This window comes from Saccopteryx leptura, chromosome 2 (assembly GCF_036850995.1).
Source record: "Saccopteryx leptura isolate mSacLep1 chromosome 2, mSacLep1_pri_phased_curated, whole genome shotgun sequence".
NCBI lineage: Eukaryota > Metazoa > Chordata > Mammalia > Chiroptera > Emballonuridae > Saccopteryx > Saccopteryx leptura.
This window is the reverse complement of record NC_089504.1, coordinates 8,152,102-8,163,692: the sequence shown is the minus strand read 5'-3', so window position 1 is coordinate 8,163,692 and position 11,591 is coordinate 8,152,102. Positions and strand designations below refer to the sequence as shown.

At 57.1% G+C, this 11,591-nt stretch overlaps 1 protein-coding gene across 1 annotated transcript; it reads left to right on the top strand.

Moving 5' to 3' along the window:
* The first annotated feature begins 6,074 nt into the window (after positions 1–6,074).
* Positions 6,075–10,517, top strand: CDK9 (cyclin dependent kinase 9). The gene is made up of 7 exons (XM_066367078.1): positions 6,075–6,781; positions 7,239–7,320; positions 8,070–8,160; positions 8,516–8,682; positions 8,795–8,966; positions 9,124–9,272; positions 9,745–10,517. Exons 1-7 carry the CDS (start codon positions 6,333–6,335, stop codon positions 10,108–10,110), a joined length of 1,476 nt encoding a protein of 491 aa, XP_066223175.1. The 5' UTR covers positions 6,075–6,332; the 3' UTR covers positions 10,111–10,517.
* Positions 10,518–11,591: the final 1,074 nt, after the last annotated feature.

The following is an 11,591-nucleotide window of genomic DNA, read 5'->3' as shown; positions in this document are numbered from 1 at the left end:
TCCTCTGTGTATGTGTATTTTTAAACCAGCGAAACTCCCACAGCCCCACCCTCCCCATCCTCTTCGCAGGGTGGTGGCTGGGGCCTCCCCCAGCCCAGGCCCCTGTGGGCCTCCTCCTTGTCCTCAGCGGGGGGGGGGGGGGGTAGAGGGGCAGACCACAGGCCCGTGGGACTGGGAGGTCTGGGGAACAAACCACAGGCTCTGGGAATGGAGCCCAGTGGGCTGGGGGCCGCTGGGGACCTGCCAACAGCTGTCAGGGGTCTGGCCATTGGGCTGCGAGAGCGCAGTCAGGCCTGGGCAGAGGGCAGCCTGTTCTGAGCCTGCCTGGGGACGGACTGGCAGCAGTGGATAGCAGAGTGCGGTGGTTAGGCCTGTGGGCTCTGGGACGACCCAGAGCCAAGTTCAAGTCCTGGCTGGCCACTTTGTCACTGTGTGATCCTGAGTGAGAGCACTCACCCCCCTGAGCCTGTTTCCCCTTTGTGAGCAGGGTATGTGCCATGCCCACCTCACAGTGTCTGGTGCTTGGTGCAAAGCCTGGCACAGAATCAGTGCCCATAAAGGTATAGTCATTCTTTTTCTTTCTTTTTTTTTTTTGTTGATTTTACAGAGAGAGAAGAGGGGGAGATGTATCAACTCATGGTTGTTTCACTTTAGTTCATTGATTGTCATATGTGCCTTGACCAGGCAAGTCAGGGTTTCGAACCGGTGACCTCAATGTTCCAGGTCAATGCTTTATCCACTGCGCCACCACAAGCCAGATATGGTCAGACATGGTGACTCTTTTTCAAGCTACCAGGGACATGGTGATAATTTGGCCCATCACACTGATTGTATAGAGATGGGGAAACTGAGGCACATGCAGGCAGAGGGATTGCCCCAGGTCATACAGTGGGTTGGTGCCACAGACTGGGTTACAGGTTGCCCTTTCAAGTCCCTTAATCCACAGCTTGCTTTGCCACCATACAACATGTGTGTGTGTATACTCACATAGGTAGGACAGATGGGGAAATGAAACCTCTCCTACACAGCTTGTCCCATGCACCTGAGGAGGTTGTCAACAGCTGCTGAGGTTGGGGGCAGGGGCCACAAGACCATGGACTTCCAGTCCCACCTCTGTATGCTACAGACAAGTTATTGGATCTTCTGAAGCTATAGTCACCTAATCTCTAGAAGTACAAGTGTAAGGTAAGCAGTCAACCCACAGAGGCTCCAGCGTGGTTTGACATCATTATCCTGGCCTCTTGGACTGGCAGCTGTTAGAGAGGGAGTCCAAGGTCAAGTGGGGCCACCCATAAAATAATGACAACTAACATCTGATCACTCAGTGTTTCAACCACAGGGCTCAGTCATTCTGTCCTAAGAGATAAACATCACTACTCTTGACCCCATTCTATAGACGTGGGAAAGTCAAGCTGCCAGGAATTGGAATCTGATTGTCCGCTATGGTCCTAGCTTCCATGCTGATGGCTCCTGCAACCTCCTGGCAGCTGCATGCTGGCCTGGGGTAGGGGGTGGGTCTGGCTGATGAAATGAGGGGGCAACTGAAGCCTTAAGAGAGAAAGGAACCCTGGCCGGATAGCCCGGTTGGTTAGTGTTGCACCAGCACACAGAGGTTGTGGGTTTGATCCGCAGTCAGGACACATGCAGGGGCAGATCGATGTTTCTCCTTGTCTCCCTTCCTTTCTCTCGAAAATCAATTTTAAAGTGTTTTTAAGAAAGGAACACGGTCTATGAGACCAAGGCACCAGGCTCTTGTTCACAGACAGATTGAATGGGACCAGTATTCAAAGTTCAAATGAAAGTTAAGGTTTCTGGGCCATTGACTTGGGAGAAAAGTGGGGATGCAATTCTAGCTCCTCCTACTGAACACTGACTATGAGCCAGACATAGAGCTGGAAGCCTCCACAGAGCCAAATCCTGGTACTGCCCCATTTCACAGATGAGGAGAGTGAGGTTAAAGCCCAGAGACTAGACAGACAGGCAGCTGCCTTAGCTCCCAGGCTGGTGCCCCTCCCATTTCTGGGTTGTTGTTAGGAGAGAGGGGCCAGTGGCCCGGTAGTAGTTAGGGGTCTTCCTAGTGGGCCCCTGGCTTCTCTCCCAGGAGGCAGTCCCAGTGACTCAGGCTAACTGCTGAGGCTGTGTCAGGCCCACTCTTGACTTACTGTGTGACTCTTCGTAAAAGACTTCACAACTTGGTCTCAGTTTCCGTATCTGTGAAATAGGTCCCCGTAGCCCCCACTTCCTGGAGTTGCTGTATGAAAGGAGCAAATGCCAGCCCAAGCCAGCTTCAGCTAACCCTGGCGGTTGGTGCTGAGGGGTCGTGGGGTCGGCCATACGGCATGAGAGCCCGGAATCCTAGCCACCGCGCGGCTGTGCTGTGTGGTGGAGTTGCCTGGTCAGTGCTGGGGGCCCTGTCGTTGGGCCTGGCGCCAGGGCAGTTGCAAAGTCTCCGGGAGAATGAATGGGCTCAGTGTGGCGGCTCTGCCGAGCTCAGAGCCCCCTTTGTGCTGCCTCGAGTGGCCGTTGGGAGTGTGGCTGGGGACCTGCCGGTGGGTGGCTGTCCCACAGGCCCTCCTCAGCTCGTGCTGGAGGCCAGCCACGCTCTGCTCCGCAGCCCTGAACACACACTTTCCTTCCCTTGGGCGTTCGCTTGGGCTGGACCCTCGCCTGGGATGCGGCCGCCTTTGAGTCCCTCAGGTCTAGGTCGAGCCATAAGGCCCCTAGAAACCCTGCTCTGATTTCTGTCCCCTCCCTCCTTGCTTTCTTCCTCAGTCTATGACTCAGTTGCTTACAGTTTCACCAGCCAGGTACTGTCATAGTCAAAAGCCTTTGACTGAGGCAAACCTGAGTTCAGACCCATCTGCATTACCTTGGACAAGCCACCTCTTTGAACGTCATTTTCCTATCACTAAAGTGGGACAAATATTACATCCTTCACATGACCCTGTGGCAATGAAATAAAACATTTATACGGAGAGTATCACCCATGTTGCAGTCCCTCGTGTCTTTATTTGCATATTCCAAACAGACCTGGTGCTCCCGAGAGGAACTAGCCTACCGCATCCACACTGGCCCCACGCCTGTACACTGTCGGTCTCAGGAATTCCTGCCCCTGGCCTGCCCCAGTTGTCTAGGGGACAGCGCAGGAGGATGTGAACGACCTGCACTTTGAGAGAAGAGACCTGGCTTTGAGTCCCAGCTCCACAGCGTCCGGCCCTGCGGCCTCTGGCCGGCCACCTCTCCGCTCTGAGCCTGGGGTTCCTCTTCTGCCCCTTGGGCCCAATAACAGCAACCTCCAAAGAGGAGCGCTGTAATCCCCGGGTGACGACCCGTATCAACACAGAGCCAGGGACCGAGGCAGTGCCCGGCTAGTGGGGGCAGGCTGGCCAGGTGGTAAAGGGATATGGGTGTCACACAGCCATTCTCTGTCCTTGCCTCCTTTATCCAGGGGACCCTCATCTCCGCAGACACACCCGCAGCCAAGAGCAGCCCACCCTGTGAGCCTCCCTTCCCCTTCCCTCCATCCATGCCCTACCTGTCTCAGCTCGGGGGAGGAAAACAGAGGGTCTAGGCCAGAGTCAAACAGCTGGCCGGCAGTCCCCGGTCCTAGTCTGTGCCTGTCTCCCCCACTGTAAATGGCAGCAGGACCAGAGGCTCTCTTGGAGCCTGGTCAGTCAGCAAACATTTACTGAGTACTGGCCACATGCCCGGCCTGGCTGGCTTAGCCGATCCATGCAAGCAGGAAGCATTTCCCTCAAAGCAGCAAATCAGATGTCAAGGTAAGTGAGAAACTGTTCCAGCTAGAACCTGATTTTTCTCTCTTTACCTGGTGATCTGGAGCCCCAAGCCTAGGCAGCCTGAGTAGCCCTCTGAAGGGGGGCCATCTACCTTCCCCCCAAAGCCTGGGGGAACAAGACCCCAAAGGGAAATGACGGGCAGTGTTGGGGTTCAGGCCAGGAGTAATAGTGGGGTGGGGGTGATGACACCACCGGAACTTATGTTGAGGCTTCTGCCCACAGGATGTGACTTAGGGAGGGTTTGTGGGAAGTAGGCAGGGGCCCCAGCCTGAAGTTCTGACAGTGACAGCCACTTAAACCCATGGCAGACCTCCGGTGCTACCGTCCCCTCCACACCTCCTGTCAGCATCCAGGGCCCCTCCAGCAGTGTGGGCCATGACTGCCCTAGCTCCGCCCCTCCCCTCCCAGCCCAGATGGGCAGGGGGTCCTACATGGATAAGTGCTTGACGTTTGTGCCAGACTGACCTGGTTCAAATACCAGTATGGCCACTGGCCAGCTGCTTGATCCTGGCCGGGTGAGGGCAGCTGCTTGATCCTGGCCAGGTGAGGTCACCTCTGAGTTGCAGTGTCCTTATGTGTACAATGGAGGTGATAAAAGTACCCACCTCTTAAGGCTGAGTGAGAACTGAGATAGTTCCCATCAAGTGCTAAGTGTATGCCTCGGACCACTTATTTCTCCTCAATAAGTTGTAATTACTACAATTATTATTTTCTCCCTCCTTGCCCTCGCCTCCCTCAATTAGGCAATGGCCTCCCTGCTTCTAATAGTGTACCCACGAAGCTGACCTCAGATCGCTCCCTGATATGTCACTGCCTGAAACCCTCACTGGCCCCACACTGCCCTCAGGAGGGCTCTCTGCTCCTCACCTGGCCCTCCCCCACAACAGGGTCCTTGGGACACCATTCCTGCCTCCTCCTGCGAGGACGCTTCAAGGCCAAGTGTGTGGCGGAAGAGCTGGGTGGTTTTCTGCAGGTAGAGAGGGTTCTGGGGTGCAATCAGGGAGCACAGCCCTAAAGACAGGAGGCCTGGAGAGTTAGGAAACAGGAGATTCGTGTGGCCACAGCCCAGACGGGGAGCTGGAAAGCACCTCAAATGGCACAATTCGGTTTCTCCTGCAAACAGTAGAGGGAAATACAGACTAGACTTCAGAATGATCCGGTGGGTGCTGGGAGGGGGACAGACGGAGAGACCAGACTGGAGAGGCCGGACTCAGGATCCACGGGCAGAGGCCTGAAGAGGGGCAGACTGAAGGGGGCAGAGGAGGCAGAGGACAGCTTTGCAGGGGGTGGTTGACGAGTAAGGAGAGCTGGAAGAAGTCAGGAGGCCCCGGAGCCAGGAAGATGTCAGAAAGAGGCGGAGGGGAGGTGGGGGCGGGGGAAGGGAGCATAGGGTCCAGGAGGGAGACGGCCGGTGAATGGTGGGCTTGGCGTCTAGCAGAGGAGAGCAGGCCTCAAACAGCACACAGCACCGCTGCTGTACTCCTGGCCCCGCTGTGAATCGCCTGAGTCAGGAGACTCCTCTTCAGACACACCAGGTTCAAGTCCCGGCTTTGTCACTACATTATGTTGGTTGGGCAAATGACCTCACCTCTCTGGGCCTCAATGTCCTCTTCAGGAAAATAGGCTAGGGATCCTGACTAGGAGGCTGTGGATTCAGGATTCAGCGGGAACGCCTAGCGCCTCCCGAGCACACAGCGCGGCTGAGTGCATGCCGGCTGTTTCTGTGATGGCTGACCCAGGGCTGGATCTCCTCCGGCGCCGCCCGGCGGGGACCGGGGTCCTGTGGGTTTCATTCCTGCCTCCCAGAGAACCGGGGGTCCAAGGCTGGAAGGCTCGGGCGTTGCTCGCTCGCAGCTTCCAGTGTCGCCGCGCCCTCTGGCGGCCATCGGTTGCCATGTCAACGGCGGGTGGCAGAGATCCGGGAAGGCGGCAGTGGGGGCCGTTTTCTCTTCCCAGGACCTGAGGCAGATCCCTGGCTGCCTCCTGCCTTCACCAGTGGGGAGGGGAAGGTCACTCCGAACCGGGGAGGAAGCGGCTCCCCGCGGCAGCTGGCCTGTGTTGGTAAACTGAGGCACGCGGCGTGGCGCCAAACAGCCAGGTGTCGGGTGCGGGCCCCACCTCCGAAGGCGGAGGAGGGGCCGCGGTCGGTGACGCGCTGAGGGCCGCCGGCGGCCAGCGGGCGGGCGGCGGCGGCAGGTGCGGCCGCGGAGGGCGGGAGAGAAGCGGGAGGGGGAGGGCGGAGGGGGAGGGGAGGGCGAGGCCTGGGCACCTCCCCCTTTATAACGCGCCCCCTCCCGGGCTCTGGGGCCGCCTCCTCGTCGGCTCTTCCCGTCTCGCCCCCTCGCTCAGCCGCCCCGGGCCCGGGCCCGGCCAGGGAGCCCCCAAGCCGCGGCTTGGGGGCCGCCCCCCCGCCCGCCACCCCGCGCAGCCCGGCGGAGGCGGCGCCGTCGGAGGAGGAGGAGCAGGGCACTGCGGCTGGCCCGGGATCGGGCGCCAGAGCGGCAGCAGCTTCGGCAGCAGCGGCGGCCCGAGCCAATGCAGCGGGACGCACCGCCCCGAGCCCCCGCCCCGGCGCCCCGGCTCTCCGCGCCCCCGATCGGGGTCGCCGCTAGCACCGGCGGCGGCGGAGGCGGGGGCAGCGGTGGCGGCGGAGGCGCCTCTGCAGCTCCGGTTCCTCCTGGCCTCCCGGGAACTACAAGTCCCAGGGGGCCTGGCGGCGGGCGGCGAACGGAAGAGGCGGGGTCGGCGCCGCGAGGCCGGAAGTGGCCGTGGAGGCGGAAGTGGCGCGGCCGCGGAGGGGTCTGGAGCGCGGCAGCGGGACCCGGAGCGGGAGCGGCGGCGGCGGCGGCAGCTGGGGGCGGCGGCTGCGGCGGCGGCGCGCTGGAGGCGGCCATGGCAAAGCAGTACGACTCAGTGGAGTGTCCTTTTTGTGATGAGGTGACCAAATATGAGAAGCTCGCTAAGATCGGCCAAGGCACCTTTGGGTAAGGCTGGGCCCAGAGGGACCCGGTGCCCTGGCCTGCATCCCTCGCGGCCGGCGTCCGGACGCGCGGGGCTGGCCCGTAGGTGGTCGGGGGGCCACTTAGCCCTAGACTTGTCTCCCAGTCTCGCCAGGCTGGGTTGCCTCCCGCCCAGGCCGGACGGAGCTGGCTGGCGGGGAGGAGCCTGAGGCCCGTGATGGGGGACGGGGAGGGGTTGCAAGAGGAGCTTGTGAGGGCACCAGGATCTCTCCAGGAGACGCCTGGGTGAGAAGAGACTGAGGGGAGGAAGTAGAGGCTCGGAGAGGGACCGCAGATAGCGGGTGCTGGGGTAGCCGAGTACCCTAGGTAGCAGGCCCAACCCCGCCCGGTAGGCTCTTCTTTCCTGCTCTCTTCTGGTGGGGGAGGGGCAGGCCCTGCGAAAACGGGCTGATGAGCTTTGGGTCTCCCTCTCCGCCTGCAGGGAGGTGTTTAAGGCAAAGCATCGCTTGACTGGCCAAAAGGTGGCTCTGAAGAAGGTATTGATGGAGAACGAGAAGGAGGGGGTGAGTACAGGTCAGGTGGCACTACGTTGGGCACGTGGGTATCCACGCTGCTGCTTCTAGGATTCTCACGCTGAGATTTAATTTGTCTGGAGCAGTTCGGTAATTCCCATAGTAGAGAGAATTTGACTTCTAAATTAAATCTTTTAGTTCAGATGTTTTAAAGTACTTTTATTCTTAAACAGATATGATTGGAGCCAGGAGGGGGAGCTCACGCTTGCAGTGAGTGCACAGCAGCTTATGAAGTTAGGAAGCTTTTTAAACCCCTTTTCCTTAGTTGTTGTTTAGTATAAAAGAAAAATAAATGCAGTGGCTTTTAAAGGGTGCCTAGTACTCAAGTGAAAAGGAGCAGTCTCCTCTCCCCACCGTGCCTTAGTTGTAGGTCAGCTTCCAGAGACCTACTTCTTAGCAAGGAAATTTCTTAATAGATATTTATGTTGTTTTTCTTACCATCCAAGTTAAACAGGCATAGAGCTAAAATTTAGAGATTGAAGATGCTAAGAAGAAGTTACTAACTAATAGTGAATGGTTAAGTGTTGCTATTTTGATTCACTGTCCCCAACCAGCTCCTTGAGAGGTGCAATACTACATTACACTCATTTCCTAGAGAAGGCATCTGAGAGAGCTGACTTCAGAGCCCGTGACTGTACTGTCTCCCAGCCTGTACCGCGCAGTGCACATCCCACGGGTAGTTTCTTGGTCTGTCATGCACTGTTCAGTTCTGACCCCCCTTTCTGTCTTTCTCCACACAGTTCCCCATTACAGCCTTGCGGGAAATCAAGATTCTCCAGCTTTTAAAACATGAGAATGTGGTCAACTTAATTGAGATCTGTCGAACCAAAGGTAAGTTGTTTGGATCTTATCCCCATTTTCAGGTAAAGAAAGTAAGGCTTACAGCTTAAGCTTTGTTGGCAAAGTTGGAACTGGACACACTTAAATTGCCTCTTTTTAACCCAGACTACTGTGTCTACTTTCTCTGGTCTTTTCACCACAGTTGGTGCTTCCCCAGGGCCCGCCCCAGCATCCGGCCCAGAGGAAGCACTTGGGAAGTATTTTACCAGTGAAGGAACGCGCAGATGGGTGCTGGGTGTCCATGTTGGAGGGACATAGGAGCTAGTTGTGGGAAATGAGTAGCATATGGGGATTTTTGACTTTCTTCTTCTTCACCTTAACGCCCCCCCCATTCTCCCCGCCCCAGCTTCCCCCTACAACCGCTGCAAAGGCAGTATATACCTGGTGTTCGACTTCTGCGAGCATGACCTTGCTGGGCTGCTGAGCAACGTGTTAGTCAAGTTCACGCTGTCGGAGATCAAGAGGGTCATGCAGATGTTGCTCAATGGCCTCTACTACATCCACAGGAACAAGGTATGAGAGGGGAGGCCAAGGCTTGGTCTGGCCTCTGTGCTCACTGCTGGCTGCATGTGGCTAAAGGACCCTGGAGAACTTGACCAAGCTCTCCCTCTCGCCCTTCCTGTAGATCCTGCACAGGGACATGAAGGCGGCTAATGTGCTCATCACCCGAGATGGGGTCCTGAAACTGGCAGATTTTGGGCTGGCCCGGGCCTTCAGTCTGGCCAAGAATAGCCAGCCCAACCGCTACACCAACCGTGTGGTGACGCTGTGGTACCGGCCCCCAGAGCTGTTACTCGGTGAGGACCCCCGAGCAGGCAGAGGGGGCAGAGGCTAGGCGCTTAACCTGGCCTCAACTCCCCACTGCCAGGGCTTCTTGAGCCGCTGGCCCTGAGGCATTGCATCTCAGGAGGCCCTTGGGCTCAAGGGGCCCTCCTGGTGCCCTCTTCTTACCAGGGGAGCGGGACTACGGCCCCCCCATCGACCTGTGGGGTGCCGGGTGCATCATGGCGGAGATGTGGACCCGCAGCCCCATCATGCAGGGCAACACGGAGCAACACCAGCTCGCCCTCATCAGTCAGCTCTGTGGCTCCATCACCCCCGAGGTGCGTGGCCTGCTACTGGGCACCTGGTCTCTGCAGAGGGCAGAGATCCAGAAGTCACCCTGGCAGGGGAGGCGTGGGGAGTGGAGCAGAAGCTCTCTGGAGAGGTGGCTGGTGGAGGGACAGGGCCTGCTCTTCAGAGCCACACAGGCTGTCCCTGCTCTGACACCAGCTCTGTGGCCTTCCACAAGGCATTAGAATTTTTCGCCTCAGAGCTGTGTTCCCCTGTGACATGACTGCGTGTCGCAGCTGGGGTGCACGTATGCCAGCTGATTTGTGTGAGAGGGTCTGGCACTCGAGGTGCCAGATACATGTCGCTGCTGCTTTCGCCTTGGAGGAGTTGTGCTCTCCTCCAGGTGTGGTCTGGGAGCATCTGGACCGAGAAGGATTAGTCTCATCAGGTGCTTGACCAATGGACGAGCCACTCATCTCCTGAGCTAACTTCATCCTCTCTCCATGCCCACCCCGCCCCCAGGTGTGGCCGAATGTGGACAAGTACGAGCTGTTTGAGAAACTGGAGCTGGTCAAGGGCCAGAAGCGGAAGGTGAAGGACAGGCTGAAGGCCTACGTGCGCGACCCCTACGCGCTGGACCTCATCGACAAGCTGCTTGTTCTGGACCCTGCCCAGCGCATCGACAGTGACGACGCCCTCAACCATGACTTCTTCTGGTCCGACCCCATGCCCTCAGACCTCAAGGGCATGCTCTCCACCCACTTGACCTCCATGTTCGAGTACCTGGCCCCGCCCCGCCGGAAGGGCAGCCAGATCACCCAGCCTTCCACCAACCAGAGCCGCAACCCCACCACCACCAACCAGACGGAGTTCGAGCGTGTCTTCTGAGGAGCCACTGATGCTTTTCCTGAGGGCACGTTTTCCTTTTCTGCTGTGACTCGCACTGTGGAAATGATGGGCCATTTGAGATTTTTTTCTCTAGTGCACATTTTACGTAGTCCCCATGTGGGCACTGGGAATGCCAGTTGAATGGACGGAAGTGAAGCTTTGGCTGGAAATCAGCAGGGCGCTGGCTGCCTCCCCCGGTTCCCGGGCTCTCTGGGTGATATTCGGAGGATCCTCATTTACCTGCGACAGGAATGGGGGGTGCACCCCACCAGTGACTGAGTCCCCAGCATGATGGGAGGAAGGGACAGAGCCATCGCCTGTCCTCAATCTTACTCCTGGGACAAGAAACTTGCGTGGGGGACAAGCAGCCTTGAAGGTGGGCTGTTCTTGGCCTGGCCCTTGGAAGTCCCTGGGCTGCCAAAAACATGGTTTCTTCCGGAGGAGGATTTTATCATGTTTCTTTTATTCGGTTGTTTAGACATTCCTGGACGCAGCTTGGCCAGTTATAATTAAAGTTGACTGTTCCTTTTCCCCCCACAAAGTGGCTGTGTGCTTTGTCCTTTTTCCCCCCACAAAGTGGCTGTGTGCTTTGTCCTTTTCCCCCCACAAAGTGGCTGTGTGCTTTGTCCTTTCCCCCCCACAAAGTGGCTGTGTGCTTTGTCCTTTTCCCCCCACAAAGTGGCTGTGTGCTTTGTTCTGTATTCTGATCCCAGGGCTTCCGCTGCAGCCAGCACATGGGCCTCACGGTTGCAGTTTGATTTGTCAGATCTGGACTCTGTCTCAGTTCATGTCCCCTGATGTTTGTACAGGATTTTTGTTTTTTTCCCCCTATTTGGTACTTTGGTACCTTCCGGAACACTTGTCAGCTTGCTGCCCGGAGGGCAGGTACCAGATGCCTCTCCACTCTGTAGGGGGAAGGGGTTCCAGCTCCTTGGTGGGGGACTGGAGAGGTTCTGCATGAATTTTGGGAGTATACTATTTAACTCGGTACAATTAGTAATCAAAGAACTCCAAAAACAGCAAGGTGTCCTATGACAGTAAAGTCGCCATGTTTTAATTTTAAATGACATAACTGTTGTGGAGAAACTCACGGCTGATCTAATTATTCAAGGTACAAGGTTTTTTTTCTCTGAAGGATAAAAAGTTTCTATAACAGATTCGTATTCTTGGACCCAGTGATTCCACTTACAGAAATTTCTCATGAGCAGTTGTGCAGTCTGTTACCTGCTTGAGGCCTCTCTGGGAGAAGGGAGACATGGCCCGCTGGGCACTCCAGTATTTAGCGGTCCTGGAATTGAGAGCAACAGATGAAGAAAGAAGTGACCAGAGGGGGAGTTGAGAAACGAAGGGACAGAGTATTGGAGGAGAAGGGAGTGATCATTTACACGAATTTTGCTGATAGGTCCAAAAGACAGGAGCGAGTGCTGACCATTGGGCTTACCCATGTCGAGGTCAGTGGTGACCTTGGTGAGAGCCATTGG